Source organism: Equus quagga, chromosome 2, assembly GCF_021613505.1.
Source record: "Equus quagga isolate Etosha38 chromosome 2, UCLA_HA_Equagga_1.0, whole genome shotgun sequence".
NCBI classification, from domain to species: Eukaryota; Metazoa; Chordata; class Mammalia; order Perissodactyla; family Equidae; genus Equus; species Equus quagga.
In genome coordinates, this window is record NC_060268.1 from 152,535,287 (window position 1) to 152,555,884 (window position 20,598).

The window sequence follows — 20,598 nt, forward strand, 5'->3', positions numbered from 1 at the left end:
GAGCAGAGACTTAAAACTAGGAAACATTACACACACAACAGAGAACAGGCAACAGTGTACAAAAAAAGAATGGCACAAAATGTGACCAACTGTGCAAACGTTTGACAGGCAATGAGAGCAATGGGCAAGGAGAGAAGAGGAAACCTCTTTTGGTGGAGTATGTGGGAAAGTTTAATGGAAGGAAGAGCATATAAGGCCATTACTCACATTACTGCAACAACTATTTATTGACCATCTACTATGTGCCAGGAACTCTGGTAGGTACCAGAAAATGATGATGATAAATGGCTTCAGGTGATAAAAGTCTGTTAACAGTAGGTATGGAAAGAAGGAAGAAGGGATAAAGTAACTGAGTAGAGGAAAAGGAGTATAGCTTCAAAGATCCTTGGAACCTGGTGACCTCAAGGCTCAAAAACAGTTGGGACTCAGGGGCACCACCCAAATCAGAGGTGTTTTCCAAACTGGGAAGTGAAAAACATTGATATATCTTATTTCTCCAGTTTCTTCATCTAGATTAAGGACCTCATTCCCTGACACTAAAAAGGATGGGGAATATAGTGCCAGTAAAAGGAAACCCCCCTCCCAAATGGCTGTACAGCCTCTTTTTTAAGGTAGTTCTAATAAGACTCAATTGGTTAAAGAGCTTATGACCAGTAAATGATCCAGAAAACTACAATTTCAATCTTTTATTCTCATTCTTGATAAACATCATCATCCAAAGTCTTGGTGTATAGATGACAACATGTCTTCCGATTTCCATCCTCAGCTACCTCTTCTTTGAAATTCTGTTTTTCTTTCTACTTTGTTATGTTTGTCTTGCTAGTTATTTACTTCTGAGATGGGCAGTCCTTCTATTGCTACTGACCACCTTCCACCTCTACCTTTTCTGTTCTAGCCACAATGTTCTAGATACCAAAGACTTCATAACTGTTCTGAGTTCTTTCTTTACAAAGCAATCACTTAAAACATTTGGTTCTTAGACTGAAGAGCAACTATGGCTATTAATTTCTTTGTACAGTTTCCATTTTACTGTTTCTCACATTTTTTAACTGATCCGTTATAACAATGGTACTGGGCGAGGAACAGCAGCTGCCACAGGGAAGATCCCTTGCCGGGAAGGCGGCGCCTCCAGGAAGGCGGCTTCCCTGCTTCTTCAGGATGAGGGATTCCCCACCCTTTGCCTTAGACTTAGACTTAACAGAGTTGAAGGGACCCGGAGTGTTCGTAAACACAAAACTCTTTACTTCACAGATGATGAAACAGACCCAGGGTAGTCAAGTTACATGAACTCTGCAAGTCAGTAGCAGACCAAAATAAAAGCCAGGTTTCCTGACTTCCAAGCCAACATTCTCTCCCTACACCATGCTAACTCTTGCTGCATAGCTAGCTAAGACATTGTCTCCTACATTGTGGGTTAAATGGGCTTTGGCGGGCTAGCCTGGGAATTTATTTATTACACTTTCTAAGAGAAAATGAATTCTGAGTTGTGCCTCAGAATTCAGAACACATCTTTCCCCTCCTACTCATCTCCTCACCACCCTGGTGAACGTAGTATCCGGCCATCAGGAACGAGTGAGGAAGACCATTTTATATTCTTAATAACTTGCTTGGAAATGAATAGAACACAATTTATTTATCAAACCCAAGAAAATATTTATACAGGCAGATTCCTCAAAACTGAGGATTGATTTTTATGAGGAATCTTTTAGAGTTATCCAAATTAGCCGCTTGTCTTTCTTAGAAATAAATGTTACTAAGGCTTCCTCAGCCAACCAGCTGCAAAACCACACACTATTCTTTGCAAAAGGAGCACAGAAAACCACTTACTTCCTGGGGCATATGAGAGAGGGATCTAAAACTCCTAGCTACCGAGATGATATAGGATGGACTAGGACCTCTCTTTTTTAATAACAAAGCAAGAAAAAGGGGGATAGGGGTTAGGTAACTTAGCTTTTTTTGGAAAAATATTCATTGAAGTCATTTACATACTATTACTTTGCTTAATTATGGCAAAGCATTAGGGATTATTCACATGATTAAATATGTCAAGTTAAATTATTTGATTGCAATACCAACCTCCTGTTCATAGTCTCTCAGTCTTCATACTTTTTTGCTAAATATTTAGTTGGCTGTCTACTCAAAGGTTCTAATACAAGATGGAGGAAGAGTGCTGGCCTAGGACCTGGAAGACGATGTACCTTGTACAGTTAGAGGCAAAGGCAATGGCAATGAATATAAGTAATAACTTCACTTTGTATTAAGCCAGCTTGTAAAATCTTGGGAAAGGATGGTGACAGCAGAGCTGCCTTCCAAAGCACTGTATAGAAAACTTTTTGTCTCTTTGGATGCCTAATTACAGTTTAGTTTCTGATCTTCATTGTATTGAAATCCACAGTTTTGTTACATAATGTATTCCTACAAAATGTGTACAAAAGTTGAGTAGGTGGAGGTTGAATAAATTTATGTTATAATGAGTGATTCTGTTTCTAGAGAATGAAAAATTTCACCTCATCATTAGAGACATTCTTTGCTAACAGGGTCCCAACGTTTCATCCAAATTTTTTCATTTTCTTCTTTTACTTTTATGTAGAACCAATCATTTTGGATGTTCAAGGAACGTCTAATGATGGTTTAAGACTCACCACTTTTGACTTGGCACTCTTGACCATTTCCATCCATGTTTCAAGTGTGTCACATTTATAGGTACAAGTTTCTCATCAGCCCTTTCAATTTTATGTTTTCTACTTATTTTCATATAAAAATAAAATATTCCAATATTTCACAAACAGTGATGTGCATACAAAGACGCTAACATCATGGGCTGGCAGTAGGTTTTGCCGTGTTAGTGATATAAATGCTTGTTAATCAGAGAATGTACAAAAATCTAAATTTGGCATCCAAAAGGGGCTTAGAGATATTGAATATAAAAAAAGTGTAGCTTTTATCAAAATCAAATGTGCTTAAGATGGAGACTGTCTATAAATAACAGGGAGGACAACCATACTACCATTATAATTTCTTGTTGTCCTTTTATCTCACATTAACTTATCTCTCCCAACTAAGGAGAGTGAAGGGAGCATTGCAGAATGGCTACCATGTGCCAGGCATTGTGGGAGGTAATTTGCACAATCACTCTCTTAATGGCCATAGCTAATAGTGTATTTTATACTAGAAAAAAACCAAAACCACAGAAGCTATTAACTTCAGTAAGAGTCCCTGTTTGCTGGACTGAGGAGTAAGATTGAAAAAGAACCTTTAATCGTCAGAAAAGGACCCAATAAAATTGTACTTAAATGAATCACTAATAGTGTGGCTTTTATATAACTGTGTGGGATGGAGAATAATTTCCTGGAAAACCACTAGATTTCTGATGTTTTTTAAAGAAATAGATCTGATACTAATTTTAGTGTATGTTTAAGCATCAAATCAAAAGCCTGTGTTTTGAAGGTAGATTTATGTGCCAGGGACTCAAAATTAATGACATATTTAAGGTTGTACATTCTCTGCAGAAACAGATTTCCCAAGCCTGGTGGTAATAACAGGTGTATAAGGAAATAGATAACTATTTCTATTTTAGGTTGTTCCCTCCTCTTATGACCCCTCAGCAGAGGAAAAAGTCAAGCTTCCTTCTCTTTCCTTATGGCCAGGACTAAGACCTAATAAATGGGGTCCTCGGCATCCCAAACATCTGGTTCCCAACCATTTTTAGATGTTCCTTGGCAGCATCATTGTTTTGAAAGCATACTGAAGTATAAATGTTCAAATTGAAAAAAATACTTGATGGTTCCATACCTGGGAGATATGGAACAAGGAAACTTCTAGAAGGCCAATAGTCAGTCACTGAGTGAATTTCTACATCTGGGCATTTCTTAAGGGAGAGGGCCTGGCTATTTGGAGACAGAAAGTGTGGTGATATGGAATTAGTAGCCCTGGATTCTAGGTCCGCCGCTTCCTCTAACCTACTGAATACTCTTGGTTCTAGACTTCTTTGGAACCTCAGATTTTCCTTCTAAGTAAGAGGAGTTAGGATTAATCCCACCTAAAGTCTTTTTCAGTTTGTTGTATGTGACCAGCCCTGACATTTAAACATCCTTCTGAATCTACAGAAAAGTTGAAAAATCATTTAAAAGTTAGGACCTATTTTCTCACTTGAATAACGTCTTAAATCATAACCACTTCTAGAAATTAGGCTGGACTAGCAAATAAGTAAGGCCTTATTATATATGTGCTTATATAAGTGAATTTCAGTAAAATCACTTGTAAAGTACATTTCTGATCAATCTTTTTAGGCTTCTGACATGCCAAATTAGAGGGAAGTATTCCAACTAAGTCTTCTTCCTTTTGGCAAACGAGGACATGGATCAATACACTTGGCAATGGTGAATCAAGTCTTCAGTTTTTCACTTCTTCATGCCTTAATAATATCCTCTTCAAGGAAAGCCCAAACCAGCAGGGCTGCAACAGTAACAGTAATGAGAGTGGTTCTTAAGGTCAGCAGTTGTGCCATAAAATGCAACATGAAGACATCATTAACAGGCTGAAAATTGCAAGTCTCAAAGTCTGGAAGTAGGCAGGGCAGAATCAGCGACCTCTGGGTGGAACAGGTGGAGGAGGATGGAAGGTCTCCCTGGTTGGTGGCCTGAAATGAAAGAAAAAGCAACTATTTTAAAACAAATTTGATAAACTAGTTCTTAGGCATCCATGATTTGTTGCAAAGCTGATATACTATGCAAAGGACATGTTCCTTAATTAATGAAACTGGACACACACATGGACCTCTGAGTGCATACATGCTGGCTGTGGCTCACAATCCTAGCTGCACATTAGAATCACCAGAGGAGCTCTGAAAAATACCAGTTCCCAGATTCTATCCCAGACCCATTCTATCACTATCTCTAGAGGATAGGGCTTGAGCTTCACAACTTTTTAATAGTGTCCCTCCCCCAACTAGTTATATTCTGATGCTTTGACATCTGGGGCCTTGCTGATCTTGGAAGGACTGCCACTCCCAGGGTAAGCTAATTCCTAGAGAAGGCAAATAACCTGCCTAGGAACACACCCTTCATGTGCAAACTAACCAATCCAGAAGCCCTTGTCCCAACCACCTCCTTTATCAGGGCTCTCATATTCAAGGCCACGCTCTACCTGCCCTAATCATCCCAGGGCCAGGTGCCAGACAACTATAGACAGCCCTTTGCCCCAGAGCTCACTGAAATTATGCAAACTAGCCAATCCTAAATCTGCTTACCGTGTCTCATTTGTAATAAAGACTCTTGGCCATGATTCCCCCCACCCTTTCTCCTGACTAAACCTGGTGCTTCCCTGTGTGGCTCCCATGGCATAATGAGTCCCCTCTTCTTGGGATCTATAAATAGCAAACTATCTTTTCAACAGCAGTTGTCTCCTGATCTGTTGACCTTGCGCCATACCTAAATAATAATAAAACCTATATTCTAAAACTCCAGAGGCTCCCCTCCATGTTATTCTAGGTGGTTTTTGAACGTCCTAAGTGTCACTCCAGATAGACTTGGGTGAGTCTATTTACAGACAGTTTCAATGACTGTAGATGGTATTTCCACGTGTTTCCTGTAAAACCAATATTTAACGCTCTTGGAAGCAAGTCAGTAAGTCAAGAAAGAGACCTTTGTCAGGTGCTATAATTGAATTGTGCTACCCTGGAGTTGTGTACTTGAGGACTGAATGAATCAATGAGTAAATATTTACTAAATGTCCCTTGATTGCAAGTTTTGTGTAGGGTAAGGAAGCGACAAAAGAGTTGGGAAAAGAGGGTTTGTCTCAGGAACAAAAGAGAGAGGCGGAAGTAGAAAATATCCTCAGAAGGTTCTGCTACGGCCCCTAAGAGTACATGGTTTTGTGTAGTTATCTCTTTATTCAGAGAAAACAAAGGGACAGTCTCCTTCCATCTCCCCAGCCTCCCCTAGGAACTGTGGGCTTATAGGAGAAAGCTGAAGGGCAGTCAGGTGATACTACTTAACTACTTATTGCTTGAGCAAGCTTAGGCAGCCTTTCCTCCTCGCTCCTTTTCTTCCTTCCTTCCTTTCATTCTCGCAACAACCATTTACCTACTGTGCATCTACTCCTGGGTGTGGGATATAACCACAGGTAAAATGGGCATGGATCCTGCCCTCAAGGTGCTGAGAATTTAATGGATGGGACAGGCAATAGGGAAAATCAGTAAAACGCACTGAATGTTTTGATAGGGGAAGTTTAGAACCTATGGGAACATATGCAGAGATGTTTACGCCCACATCTGAAGGACAGGTTCAACTTCTCTGAACCTGTTTCTCATCTGCCAAACAGAGGTAATGATACCTCCAATGGAGTATTGTGTGAGACTTGGAGATGACAGCTGGAAAGTGGGTAGCACAGTTTCTGGCTTAGAGTAGGCTGTCAAGAAGTAAAGGTAATGATTTTATTAATGAAGACTAAAGATCTATTCTTAGATCTTTTTCCTGTGTATGCTCCATGAACCTTACATTTTATCTTCCACCACAAAGACAGTCATGGTTCCCTCCTTGCCCTCTCTGCTATCCCACTCTGCAGTTGGGGCGGGTCTACAAGCAAACGGTCTCCATATTTCATTCTGATGAACAACCCCAGTTAAGGATTGGAAGTCCCATCTCAGGGAAACAAATTTGTGTTTATAGACATATCAGAATCATGGAGGTAAAGGGTATTAAATCTGAATCAAGGGGTGGTCTGTGGGGAGACAGCATCTCCAGGACACTGGCAAGCTGGAGCTCGAGATGTGACTACCCAGAGATACCTGAGCACTGGCTGCTTTCTCCTCCCTGCTGAGGGTGAAGTCTTACTGATGAGTTTGGTTCAAGAACCCAGCAATCCTGATGTCGGTTAACGTTCTTTTAAAGCAAGACTGTTATTTAGCTGGTATGTTTTTGTACAGTCATAATATTGTTAAAAATATTTTTAAGCTTCTCTATTAGTTAGTAAATAGCCTCAGTCCCAAGTCCCCTCACTCCCTGACCGCTCCAGCCCCTCCCAGGGACTCCACAGATCTCTTTCTAAGTCATCACCTAAAGGACTGCCTCTTGATACTGCAGGAAGCCTCCAGAAGTGTGTTCTCATTTGATGGTACCTAGGCTACGCTTTAAAGGGGAGTATATAGATTGTTACTGATTGGCAAATCACTAGTAAATGGTGCAATATATTCAAAAGCAAAGGGACAATGGCTCAGCAAGATTTTGGCTTTTTTATCCTCAACTGGCAGGACCTTACCTACAAAGAGTGTGACACTGTCAGCCGCCCACTCTGTAGGGACTAATACCCTACAAGAGAAATGCCATGTAAAGATATACTATATCTGCTCCTTTTCTTGTCACCATCTGCCTTCCCTGATGTTGAAATATATTAGGAACTAACAACAGGTGGGACGGCGAAGTTTCCACTAACCGACAACCACCTGCACTGTGGCAGATGACTTGATGGCTGTTTAGGAGATAAGAAATCCAACCCAAGCAGTACCAATCCATCCACCCAACCATTCATTCATTTACATGATGATTATTTATTAAGTTCCTAGTATGTTCCAGGTACTGAGCTAAGCACTGGGGAGAGTAGGAAAAAAATTTTTAATTGAAAACAGTTTCTATTCTCTCGAGGTGCACCACCCACTTGAGGAGACAGATAGGTCTCCAGGGCCACAATGTGGAATGAATTTTAATAGAGCTGTTTGGAGAACCACGAGAAAATTGACTCTGCATAGGAACACCAGGGAAGGCTTCACAGAGGAGGTGGTGTTTGGACTGAGTCCTAAAAGATGTGTAGAAATTTTCTAAACAGAGATTGGAAGGGAGCAGAAAGACAGCATTTTAGGCAAAAGGAACAGATCGGGCAAAGACACAGTACAAAATGGCACAGCTCACGGGGAAGTCTTCAGGGGTGGAGCATCAGTGAATACAGAAGGGTGAGACTTGGGGCTAGGCAGGGCCAGAGCATACTAAAATTAAATCTGAAGGCTTTTATACCAGGAAGTGACATCATCAGCTATTTCTGTTCTAGAAAGTACACTCTAGTTGCAGTGTAGAGGAGGGACCGATTGGAGGCAGGGAGGTAAGTGTGAGCCTACATGGAGGAACTGAGGCACTGGCAGATGGAGACGAAGGGGTGGGTCTGAGAGCTGAAAGGGTCACAGAATGGACAGAGCCTGGAGACACTAGATGTGGGAGCTGCGAGGGAGGCAGCAATGGAGGATGACTCCTGGGTTTGGGGCCTGGGGAAGCAAGAGGACAGTGCCATTATCTCAGGCTGGCAACTCAAGAGAAGAATGCAGTTTAGGGCAGAGAATGGCAGGAAGGATGACGAGTTCAATTTTGACAGGCCGTGTTTGAGATATCCGTGGGACATCTGGGTGAAGGTCCCCAGGAAACAGTAGGAAATAGAAGGCTGAGGTGGAGATGGAGATGGAGATTTGGAGTCTTTGCTGGCAATTCAAGCTCTGAGGACAGCATGCACAGTGAGCAGAGGAATGGACCAGGACTGGGAGAGAGTGATGAGCCGGATGGAGGCCGCACCCACTAGTGCTGTTTGAGAAAAACAGGTGTTCAGGAGGACATGGGTGGGGAAGAGTTGCCAATTCCTAGATCTGAAGTGGAGAGGAGACCATCAAGGTCAGCCTCCCCTCGTGTCTGTCAGCAGGTCAGCACCAAAGCCAGTCAGGAGATAGGCCTGTTTTATTCTTCCCTCAAACATTTCCTCATTTTATTATGAAAATTGTGCACACAATTACAAAACAATTGCATGTTTTCAAATCTTTCTTTATACCAAAAATGGACTCAAACCTCAAGTTCTATCAATTACAGATTTCTTTGCAAACACCATTTCTTTAGTAAAAAGTGTTTTCCTCCTTTTCTCGCTCCATTTTTATCACAACATGCTTCCAGACTCCCTAAATTATTCATCTGCCATCTCTCTTTACACAGTTCAATGCATCCTAGTTTCTATCCTTTAATTTCTGGAACCCGTTTCCTTGGTGGTTCTCTTTTTCTCTTCCATTAACAAAGTCCCACAGAGTCTTTGTAGCTATAGTTTCAAGCTTGACAACTCTTTTTCGTCTTGGTACAATAAAACAACTGTCTCCAAACTCTTCAACCTGCAGGAATAAAAGGTCTTAGACCTAGGATCTCCCCCATGACATCTCACCTTTCTCGGACAGCTGTAACAAAATGACTAAGAGACTGGATCCTGGAGTCAGGCAAACCTAGATCTGCCACACAGAGCAAGTCTCAACACAATCTCAAGCCCCAGTTTCTACATCTGCAAAATGGGATGATACTAAATATTGACCGCTTAGAGTTGTGGAATTAAATGAGATAATGCATTTAGTGTGTTTATCATAATACCAAGCATACAGTAAGTGCTCAATAAATATTAGCATTTATTACCATAATCACTCTCCATACACACCCCTCCCCAGTCACCAACTATATAATAATTTTCAAGCAACAGAACATTATGCAAATTCAGGGGACTGGACTAGATTATCACTAACATTCCTTCTAGGACTAATAGTCTAATATGTGACCTCTAGTCTATACCAGGGAAACAAGCCTGATGAATGTGATGCAGCTTGGAACTGTGGGATGTTTGTGTCACAGGCGTCAGTACAAGAACGTCGCTGGGAGCACAGGGAAAAGTGGTAAATAGCAAAGGGAGAAATGGAAAGATCCTGAGTGCAGAGTCAGCTTCTCTTTCCAGAAAACCAGAAGAAAAGCCTCCTTGTTGCACTTTCTCAACAAATTCCACTGATGAGATTCGAGTTAAAAGTTTCAAATTGCAAAAAAATTCTAGTTTGGAAAAAAAGAAAAGCTTTCTCCTTTTGATCATCTTCCCCCACATTATATTTTAGACATCAAAGAATTAAACTCCTAGGACAAGCCTAGGCTTTTATTTCCTAGGGCTCCTTTCTGCATCGGCAGGTGCACAAGCCATGTTTTCTGTTACTCCAGGAGATCTTACAAAGGTTCCCACCACAGACCCAAGTACCCTTATAAACAAAGATGTACGTCAGAGCCCAGTAAATCCATCAAACCCTTTTCTCTAACACCCATCTCCAAAATCTCCATATGTTCATCCTTTTCCTGTGTGAAAAATCATTCATACTCTTGGGCTCTTACTATGGGCCAGAAACTCAATCCTTATACCTCCGGGAGGAAGTTCCATTATTACTCCCGTTTTACAGATAAGGAAATTGAGGCACATGAAAGTTAAACAATACACCCAAGTTCACAAGTGGCTGCTGGAGACTTGTCCCCAGGCAGTGCGGCACCAGAGCCATGCTCCCCACCACCACACCATGCTGCCTCTCACATTTATTTTCACTCTCAATTCCTTCTTATCTCCTGGTCCCCAAAAAGCACTGTCCCCACAATACAGCCAAGGGAATTAGTGATTAGGGAGCCAAAGTCTAACCAAATAGATAAAAATTATTTTAAAAGTTGATGTTTACCAATGTATTTCATTGAGGAAATACTGTATTTGCTATTTAAAGTATTTGTACCCAAAGAAAGCATCAGTTAAATTAATGAAGAGTCCACACTAAAAATGTGTCAAACGTAGGCATTTCAGTTGGCTCTGCACTCATTCATAGATCATCTTAGATGTCCCCAAACCCTACTCTCCCCCTGGAATTCAGAGAGTGAGGAAAAAATGTCCCATCAGCCTCAACGTTACCTCTGTGAAGCAGCTCTCGGAGGCACCCTGGGGGGCCTCTCAAGGGGCACGGTGGGTGTTCCATCCACTTGCAGGGGGGCTGGACTACGACTTCTGGTAACCTCAGGGACTTCATTATCCTACAGTAAAAGAGGTGAGACAGAAAGGTGAAAATTACATTAAGCAACCAACACAGCTGGACCATTATCCAGAACGCCCCTCAGCCCTCCTCAGCCTTGGCTGAAGGCTATTCACAAACCGATAATCAACCCACAACGCCAGGGCAGCCTCCCATTCACTCCAAGAGTCATTGGAATGAGGCCCACAATCAGGTCCAAATTATCATTAACGGTCCTTGCTACTCAAAGCCTGGTCTGCGGGCCATCAACATCAGCATCACCTGCGAGCTGGTGAGAAACGCAGGATCTCAGGCTCCTCCTCAGACCTGCTAGATCAGACCCTGCATTTTAATGAGATCCTGGGTAATTCTTATGCATGTTAATGTTTGAGAAGCACTGCTCTCTATATATAACCACATTGAGCTGGAGAAATTTTGTTTTTAAACAAAAGTCCCTTTTTGGGACAACAGAGCTGTGAGTGGTCCTCAGCCAGAAGTTAATAGGAGCTGTGCACTGGAGAGGCAGCCCACACCTAGGACCCTTTCTCAGGGAGTCTCCTGGGTTAGCAGTGACCCTTGTGACCCCTCCCATTCATCCCAGCTGCTGGCCACTGGATCAGGATGGACACAGTGACCCAACTTGGACCTAGCCTAAGGCAGCAGCTTACTCTCTGCTAGGAGGCATTGTGGCTCTCATGAGATTGTTTGCCACTCTACATGTGGAGAAGCAGAAAGGCCAGTGTGCAGTGAGAGAAGAAAGCAGATCTGCACAGAAAAGCGTGCAGCCCCAGGACACAGAGCCATGGCCTCGGCTCAGCTCCAGCCTGCCTCGCCTCTCCTGATGCAGGCCCCGAGATGTGATCACTGCCCTTGGATTCCCTGACAGGCATCCAGCTGCTTCTCACAGATGCCCCTCTGGCCCAGTCTGAGTGAATTTCTGTTTCTCCCTTCCTCTCTTTTTATTGAAATTGGCATAACATAAAATTAATCATTTTAAAGTGAACAATTCAACGGCATTTAGCATATTCACAATATTGTACCACCACCATCTCTAGGTCGTCCCAAAACATTTTCATCAGCCCGAAAGGAAACACTGTATCCATTAAGCAGTTTCTCCCCATGTCCCCCTCCTGCCAGCCCCTGGCAACCACCAATCTGCCTTCTGTCTCTATGGATCTACCTATTCTGGACAATTCCTATAAATGGAATCCTACAATATGGGACCTTTTGTGTCTGGCTTCTTTCACCTGGATTTCTATTTCTTGCAATGAAACAACCTGTAGGACAAGACAGATGGGGGTGGGGTCCCCGGCTCTCACCTCATTGTCCCCCTCCATCCCGCTGCTCACGCTGAGGAGGCTCCGGGTGCTGGATCGGTTACTCGCGCTGCCTAAAGGTACAAACAAAATCAGCCGGACTGTGAGTTCTCTCAGGCTAACATAAAACGCACAACTCTAGCACTTCCTTATTTTTACTGATGGAAATGATACGGAAGCTGTGAGTATGGGAGTCTTCAAATGTTGCCATCTTCAACTATTTTATTAGAGTTTAGTTTTCTATGTTTTTTATGTTGTCAGCATAAAAGGAAATGGTTCACCTTTTTATTACCAGTTTTTGCTTTACCGCTACCATTTACTGAGGGCTCACCACACATTACGTGCCTTAAAAACATGATCGCACTTAATCCCTCTGAGAGTCCTATTTGACGCTGGTGCTCTGATTTGACAGACAAGGAAGCAGAGAAGCTCTGTTTCTCACTTGTCCAGTGGTATTTCTAAAATCTGCAAACACAGTTTATTGCTCAAGTTTTTTCCTTATGTAGGAATTACAGAAAACATGTGCACGTATTGCACATGTGTATACACCTTCTAATAAAGGGCCAGACAGCCTGGCACAAAATACAAAGCACAAATTCAAAAGTACGATTTATGCTCATGGTAGGAACTGTGACTGTGTGAGTTTAGGTGATCAAGACTTTTGAATTGGGAATTTATCACCTATATAGTTAGAACAGCACTATCCAACAGAACTGTCTGGAAATGTTCTACTGTCTGCTATCCAATATGGTAGCTAGTGTGAAACATGGCTAGTGCAACTGAGGAACTAAATTTTATTTTATTTTTTATTTCATTTCATTTATTTACTTTGTGTGTGTGAGGAAGATTGCCCCTGAGCCAACATCCATTGCCAATCATCCTCTTTTTGCCCAGGAGACCATCACGGAGCTAACATCGATGGCAATCGTCTTCCACTTTGCATGTGGGACACCACACTAGCATGGGCCCAGTGAGCAGCATGCAGGTCCACAGTGGGGATCCAAATCTGAGAACCCCAAGCCACCCAAGCAGAACGCAAAAACCCAACCACCACGCCATGGGGCCAGCCCCTAAATTTTAAATTTTCTTTAGTTTTAATTAACTTAAATTTAAATAGCCACATGCGGCTAGTGGCTACCATACTGGACAGCACAGCATTAGAAATAAGTTCAAGACGTGATGATCTAGCAGTGAAGAAGGAAGAATATCAATCAACAGAAACAAGGAAATTTTGACTTTAATTTATCAATATTGCCACTAACAATATCACCAGAGCTTAGGTTTGCTGAATTTCCACTTAAAACAGCTCCTCATCAGATTAGTTTATAGATACATTAGTCTTGACTTCATTATGGTATCAACTTTGACCTAATTAATTTAGATGTTAGCTTAAACAGAGCAGGTTAAGATTATAATTTTGGATTATTTCTTGGGGGTAGATCTTTAAATTTAAAAATAATGTGTCAGGGCCAGCCCAGTGGTGCAGCAGTGAAGTGAGTACGTTCCGCTTCGGCGGCCCAGGGTCCACCAGTTCGGATCCCAGGTACAGACATGGCACTGCTTGGCAAGCCATGCTGTGGTAGGCGTCCCACATATAAAGTAGAGGAAGATGGGCATGGATGTTAGCTCATGGCCAGTCTTCCTAAGCAAAAAGAGGAGGATTGGCAGCAGATGTTAGCTCAGGGCTAATCTTCCTCAAAAAATAAAATAAAATAAAATAAAAATAATGTGTCAGGGCCGGCCCGGTGGAATAGTGGTTGAGTTAGCACACTCTGCTTCGGCAGCCAGGGGTTCGTGGGTTCGGATCCCAGACGTGGATCTAGCACCGCTCATCAAGCCATGCTGTGGCGGCATCCCAACTAAAACAGAGGAAGACTGGCACACATGTTGGCTCAGCAACAATCTTCCTCAAGCAAAAAGAGGAGGATTGGCAATGGATGTTAGCTCAGGGTCAATCTTCCTCACACACACACAAGAAAGCTAAAAATAATGTGTCAAAATGCATCTATAAACCAGGGGATTCAGTTTGTTTCTTAAGGAGCATGTGACCCTGTCCCTGTCTATTCAGTTCTATTCAAAACACTGTTTGCTTGGTCAGAATGGCCTTTTCTCCCCGTTCCCCCCAGCCCATTCCTATCCACAAGGCTAAAATCTTCTCAGTCTCCAATGCTCAGGACAAATGCTATCAAAACCTTTCCAAATTCCCCCAATGGAAGTAACCCCCTCTGCCCATGGTTTCCCATCCCTGTGGGGCCAAGCCTCTGCATGCCATTCACCATTCTTCATCCCACTCCCTCACAATGAACCAGCCTTGTTCCGAAGATTATCCACTAGGAGGGAGCAAAAAGCTGTCCAGGCACTGGCTCCAGGACCCTGGAAATTGACACCCACCAACTCCCATGGTCCCTTTCCTTGGTGCTCTTAAATCTTTAACCCCCAGTATTCGGCTTTGAACCTTGGCTCCCTGGTTCATCTGCTCTGCCCCTCTCCCCTCTTCCGGCTGGTGACTTGCTTGTCCACATCCCCTCTGGACTACATGGTTGGTAGGAGGCTCTGGTCCCAGCCTCATCATCTCCACTCTTGTCAGGGGGGAGGAGGGCAGTGCCTACCCCTTGCCAGGCTTCTGTCACCAGGGAAGAAGGATCAGACAAACATCTAACTCATGCTAGTTCTGTACTTTCTCTCCTCCATTACAAACCCCCTGAAGACAGGCTCCGTTTTCTTTTCATCTTTATGTCTCCAGTACACAACCTAGCTCAGAATGCACAGAGCTGTCCTCAATATTTGGTGGAAGAATGAATGAGGGAAAAAATAACCAAATATATGACCGTTAAGAAATTTGGACCAGACAACCCAGGAGAAGATCAAGTCTTCCTGTAATGAAATTCTTATTCTCTTAAATATAACACTAATATTCTAGGGCTTAAAATTTTAGTTATAACCAGATTTAAACTGCAACTGTTTTTCTGTGGTTCCCAAGAGATGACAGCTGTACCATAATCAAAATAGTGCTGTTTTTAGGGTGTGACTCTGGGGGTCAAGGGGCAGTTAGTGGATCAGAGCTAAGCCATCATCACTCTCCCTCCTTGTCCTGGGAACTATTTCTATTCGCAAGGCAATATGTCCCCATGGTTGAGTGCACATAAAGATCCTGATGTGAACCCAGACTCCCTGCTTACTTGCCAAGTGACCCAAGGCAAGATGCCTAACCTCTTTAAGTGTCCATTTCCTCATCTAGAAATTCACAGCATTGTTGTATAGAATGAGTTAGATCATATGGTAACATGTTTGGCACAGGGCCCACAAGAGTAAGCATTTGATTAATGGTAGCAGCTATCATCATATCAGCAATTTCAAGATGGTAGGTTATCCATTAGTGACCCCAAGGACCCTCACCTCCCAGTATCCATGCCCTTGTATATCCCCCCTCTCCTTCCTTCTAGGCTTAGCCATGTGACTTGCTTTGACCAATATGCCATTAGCAAGTGTGAGGCAAGCCAAAGCTTAGTAAGCACTTGCACACTGGGGCATGTCCTTCTGGAATGTTCCCTTTCCAGATCTAGTGAAGGCAGTCTAGGAGATCCTGACTCATAAGAAAAGTCAAAGGAAGGGATGTGCTGATGAAGGCCACCAATCCCAGCCACAGGCCTGTCTTAGCGAATGGTGAAAGGCAATGGAGAGCCTCTGTCTTTAAGGACTTGGCTTTGTAATTTGCTAAAAGACTGAAGAACATTTGTACCTGGATTTTAAGTCCAGTTCAACAAAAGGCTTACATGTAAGTCATATGAAAATAAATGGAATTCAAACCAAAAAAAAAAAGTTCAGGCTATTGAATTAGGGGCCATATGTCAGAGAGGTCCAGAAGGAAAGAGACCATCTTGGATCTTCCTGCCAATGCCGAGCTCACAGCTGAAATCACTCACATGAGTGACCCCAACTGACCCACATGGAGCAGAGAGGCACCATCCCCAATAAGTCCTGCCCAAGATTAGAATCAGGCATAAACAAATGGTTATGTTTCAAGCCACTATGTTTTGGGGTGGTTTGTTACCTAGCAATAGATAACTGAAGCTGTACGACGGGGACTGGATGCAGCCTACAGCCACACAGTAGAGTCAAATCCATTGTCTATCATTTCACAACATTTGCTAGCCAGATGAGCTAGGGACCCTGGGCAATAAACCTTTGCACAAGGTAAGAATTTACGTTTATACTTTCCCGTCTGTTCTGACCCCAAGCTAACTCAAAGTACAACACACACATAAAGTCTTTCAAATTAATCTGAACCTGAAATGAGTACTTAACATCTGTCTTGTTAAATTTCCCCCCGTCCCAGCATGCACTGCCTCACTCTGAACGGTCTATACCACTTCTCCTCCCATCCAGGACACATCTGAGAGATGGGCCACCTGCCCCTTGCTTCTTCTGTCACTCGAGATCCCCGGGAAAATCTCTCCCATTTCTGAACTTGTCAGAATTCTCTAAATTGCCTCCTGAGGGTTTTGGATACACATTATTTCCTCTATTATGTAAGGAGAGGTTTTCTTCTCTGTCCAGTCTAGACTTCCCATGTGGTTGTATGATACGTTTTTCTGTTTCAACAGGTACTCGTGGCAGGAATGTTAACCTGAAATAGAGCAGAGATGGGTTCTCTTCCCACCTTTGCTTCACTGGCTGTGTGACCTTGGGCAAAACTCTTTCCTTCTCTGGATTATAAACACCCTGTCTATAAATTAAGGAGGGTGACTGGGTCAGAGGTTCTTGACCTAAGTCTACAGATGGGCAAAATTGTGTGTAGGTGTGTGTGTACACACCTACGCACGTGCATTTTTCTGGGAAGTGCATCCAGAGAGCATGTATCAGATTCTCAAAGGAGTCTGTGATACAGAAAAGATTAAGAACCTCGGGGTTAGATGACCTTCCCGCCCCAAAATCCATTTAGGGGTTCTTTGCTTAACATTTAAGGAGACGTGAGTCCTGAAATTCAGCTTGTCTCTTGTTCTTTTATTGCTCTCCTAGCTGTTTTGACAACACTAAAACGTATAAAAGAAGGGAAACTCGATCTCCTTGGCTTGTGAAGCGGCTTGTCTGAAGTCAGCTAACACGGCCCTGATGCGGAAACAAAGCCCCAGCTCCTGCCTGCACAGCAGCCTGATTGTCTGTTGCAATCAGACTCCTATTCAAGCTTTCAAGCCAAAAGGAAGACAGTTCCTAATTAGATGCTCAACTTGCCTACAAAGTTGGAATTCTCAAATTTGAGTCCATTGTTTTCCAACGTTTCTGACTTTGTGCCCTTTCCTTCCCCTTACCACAGTCGAGGAAGCAAAAAGGAAAGTGGTTAAGAGTCTTGGCCCTGGATCCAGACTGCCTGAGTTCAAATCCCAGCTCGACCACTTATTAGCTGCTTAACCTGGGGCAAGGCACGCGTCTCCCCCTCCGTCAATAAGGGTGCTGGCACCCATCCTGTGGAGCTCCTGAGAGAATTAAATCAGAGACTCTGTGGAAGAGGCTTAGCACAGAGTAAGTGCTCAATAGATGTTAACCAGTATTATTATTAGGTTTTTCTATTTATAAAAGGGATAGAGTAATAATTTTCATGCAATCTGGCTTCAGGGGATACTTGCATAAAGGATCTTTGGCCCCCCCGACAAAAGGCAAACCTCACAGCCTAAATGTCCCCAAGTTATTACACTCCCCAAACCCAAATCAGGCACCAATTGAGATCTGCTGGGCTCCCAATAGAGAATGTTCCCACAGCTCAAAGGCACCAGCTGGAGTCCAGCTGTGAAGGCACCCCCGGGTCAGCCTGCTCACTTGCTGTGCTGGAGGTACTGTCTGTTTTCCAGTCTCCTCGTCTGAGCTCTGTCCTTGGAGGGAAGACGCTTTTCCTGGGGCCGCTCTCATAGACTCCAAACTCCACTTTCCCAGGCAGGTGCTGTGAGTGCCGAATTGGGACCGTGATCTCCAAGTCTGGAATTAGAGGAAAATGGGATGAGCTTCAAGGCACCAGACTGCCACTTAACCAAACTGCTTGGCTGCTCCCTCTCCACTCACCTCCCTCACCTGAACCTAGAGGGCACCTGGAAGGGAGGGGAGGCGAGAGGAAAGGGAAAAGAAGAGAAGAAGGGGAGCAGGAAGGGGGTGGCAGCCCTGCCCAATTCAGCACTGAAAGTCCACAGAACCCTGTGTGGCAATCACTGGGTGACAGCAGACTGGGATGGAGCAACGTGAGAAAGGGCAAAGAAATGCTTCCACATCAGGCAGTGGAAAAAAACGTGCAATTGGGGAAAGGTCTAGGGCCCCACCTCTGGAACTTCCCCAGCTGTGGAACTTGAGTCAGTCAGTCAACCTCTCTGAATTACTTCTCTTTTAGAGGAGGGGGTTATGAATGTCACTGCTCCTAATAACAGGTTACCCTGTGCACCAGGCAGAGTTCTAAGAGCTTCCATATTTCTAGCTCCTTGAATCCTCCCAACTCTCATGAAATAAATACTGTTATCACGATTCCCAACAGAAAGTGAGATACAGAGAAGTGAAGCAACCCACCCTGATCACACAGCTGGTAAGTGGGACACCTGGGATTTGAACCCAGGGTCCAAATTCCAGGCTCTTAACCACACTCATACTGCCTCTCAATGCCTTAATAAATGATGGATGATGCGTGGGTGGTCTGAAACTGACAGCAACGACCCGGAGAGTTAATGAAAAGAGATCTATCAGGCCTGGGAAAGATTTTGAGACTTGCAAGGCTGATCAGTGGTTTTAGACCCCACAGTTCAGAAAGATAGTTTATTCCTTTGCCTTGCAAAGCATTAAACTGATCTCTTTACTGGCTTAGCCCTGCCCAGTGGTTGGTCTTTATTCCTCCCTAGATTTCCACCTCTGGGTTCTGTGAGCAGAAAAAAACTCCTGCTGACAAGCAGAATAAAACATCTGTGTGCACCGCACCAACTTCCTCCCCAGGGAAGTGTGGAGGCCAGGTGAGCTCCTGTCACAGGGCCCCTCTTGCTGCCCTGGACAGTCCAAGGCCTGGGCAGGGCCTCTGGGGAGAGGTGTAAGCTTGGTGTCCCTTTGAGGACGTGTGTTCTTATCTTGGCAGTACCACTTCCTTCTCCGCCTCTCCTCCTCTACGGGCCTGGATGGGTGGGGCAGGAAGTTCAGGGCGTCCAGGGGCAGAGGTGGCTCCGCTTGCCAAAGCCAGAAATCTGCCCAGAAGGGCCAGTGGATAACTAGAACAGTATGAAAGAGCAGGTGCGAGGACAGGGCAGACCAAGTGTATGTAAACAGTGCAGAGGGAATATTAAAAGGGTGGATTGTTGGTTTGAGTCAACACAAGCTTTCCTCATTCTAGAGATGCTGGTTCCAAGTGCAGTGCATAGTCCTCGTACTAAACCAGCTTCCCAGGGCTCCGGGTCACACAGATCCTCTTCATGTCCTCAGGCCCTCCTGGTCACAGGTGAGCACTGGAAGCACCCACCCCAGCCTGGACCTACTTGGGCAGAGACGAGCTGAGTGTACCACACATGGGTGTGAGCCCATGGTGTCTCAGAACCCAAACACGTGTCATACTATTTTTTCCCCTCAGTTTTGATCTAGCTTTTTAACAACCACCTTTTAAAGGAAGCTTCCCATCTGCTTCATTCACTTCAATGAGGCAATTTTCTGCTCTCAACCAGTTCTAGCAGGAAGGAAAGTAAAATACACAGGGAAAAAATTGGGAGTCCAAAGTTTAAAAAATCAAGCAGAGCCAGTCTAAATGGCTACAAAATCCCGACATTCTTTGAATAAATGGACAATGCCAGGAATCCCAATGATCATCATATCACAACGTACTTTCCCAAAGTGCGTTCCCATGAGTTATTCTGCCTCCTTTAAACTTCACTACTTCTCCATTAAGTAGATAAGTCAGGGGTAACCACAGAGGAGGAAACTGAGGCACAGAGTGGTTAAAGGAATTGTTCTGAATCATAAAGTCATTCAGTGACAAATTAGGGATCAGAACCCAGGCAGCCTGCCCCAGACTGGCCACAGACACACCCAGGACACAAATACTGATAGTCTTCTCATGGGGCAGGGGTGTTCAGCAAGTGAGGAGTCACGTCAGCCCCCTGATTTCCTACACCATCAACACTGTACCATCCCAGTCGGAGCAGAACAACTCCCTAGGGCTGCAGAAAGACGGGCAAGTTATTAGGAACAAAATCACAGGTTTTCATTATCCTTGGTGTTCTAACCCAAAGTAAAGAAAAATAACCATTGTTTTTCTTTTCTAAGGTAAATGAGGGTTCCAAACGAATGGAGTCAGTCCTTGGGTTGAGAGTGGGCTGCATTCCTGGAAAAGGTCCTTTAAGCAGAAATGCCATTCGTCAACGCTAATTTTCTTATAGGTCAATGTTATCCTGTGTCAATGATTTTTTTCTTTTGTGAAGCAGAATTCTTTCCTCTAGTGAAAAGAGAATCTCATTGTGGAGAACA

At 43.7% G+C, this 20,598-nt stretch overlaps 1 protein-coding gene across 2 annotated transcripts in view; it reads right to left on the reverse strand.

Annotated features, from left to right (window-relative positions):
• Nucleotides 1–671: 671 nt before the first annotated feature.
• PIK3AP1 (phosphoinositide-3-kinase adaptor protein 1) overlaps nucleotides 672–20,598 on the reverse strand; it is a 110,802-nt gene continuing 90,875 nt past the window's right edge. For both annotated transcript variants that reach the window (XM_046655303.1, XM_046655304.1), the window contains 4 exons: nucleotides 17,938–18,093; nucleotides 12,127–12,197; nucleotides 10,711–10,829; nucleotides 672–4,639 (listed from right to left, as the gene is read on the reverse strand). In XM_046655303.1, coding sequence (XP_046511259.1) covers nucleotides 4,582–4,639; nucleotides 10,711–10,829; nucleotides 12,127–12,197; nucleotides 17,938–18,093 — 404 coding nt within the window. In that variant the 3' untranslated portion in view covers nucleotides 672–4,581. The remainder of the gene's footprint in view (nucleotides 4,640–10,710; nucleotides 10,830–12,126; nucleotides 12,198–17,937; nucleotides 18,094–20,598) is intronic.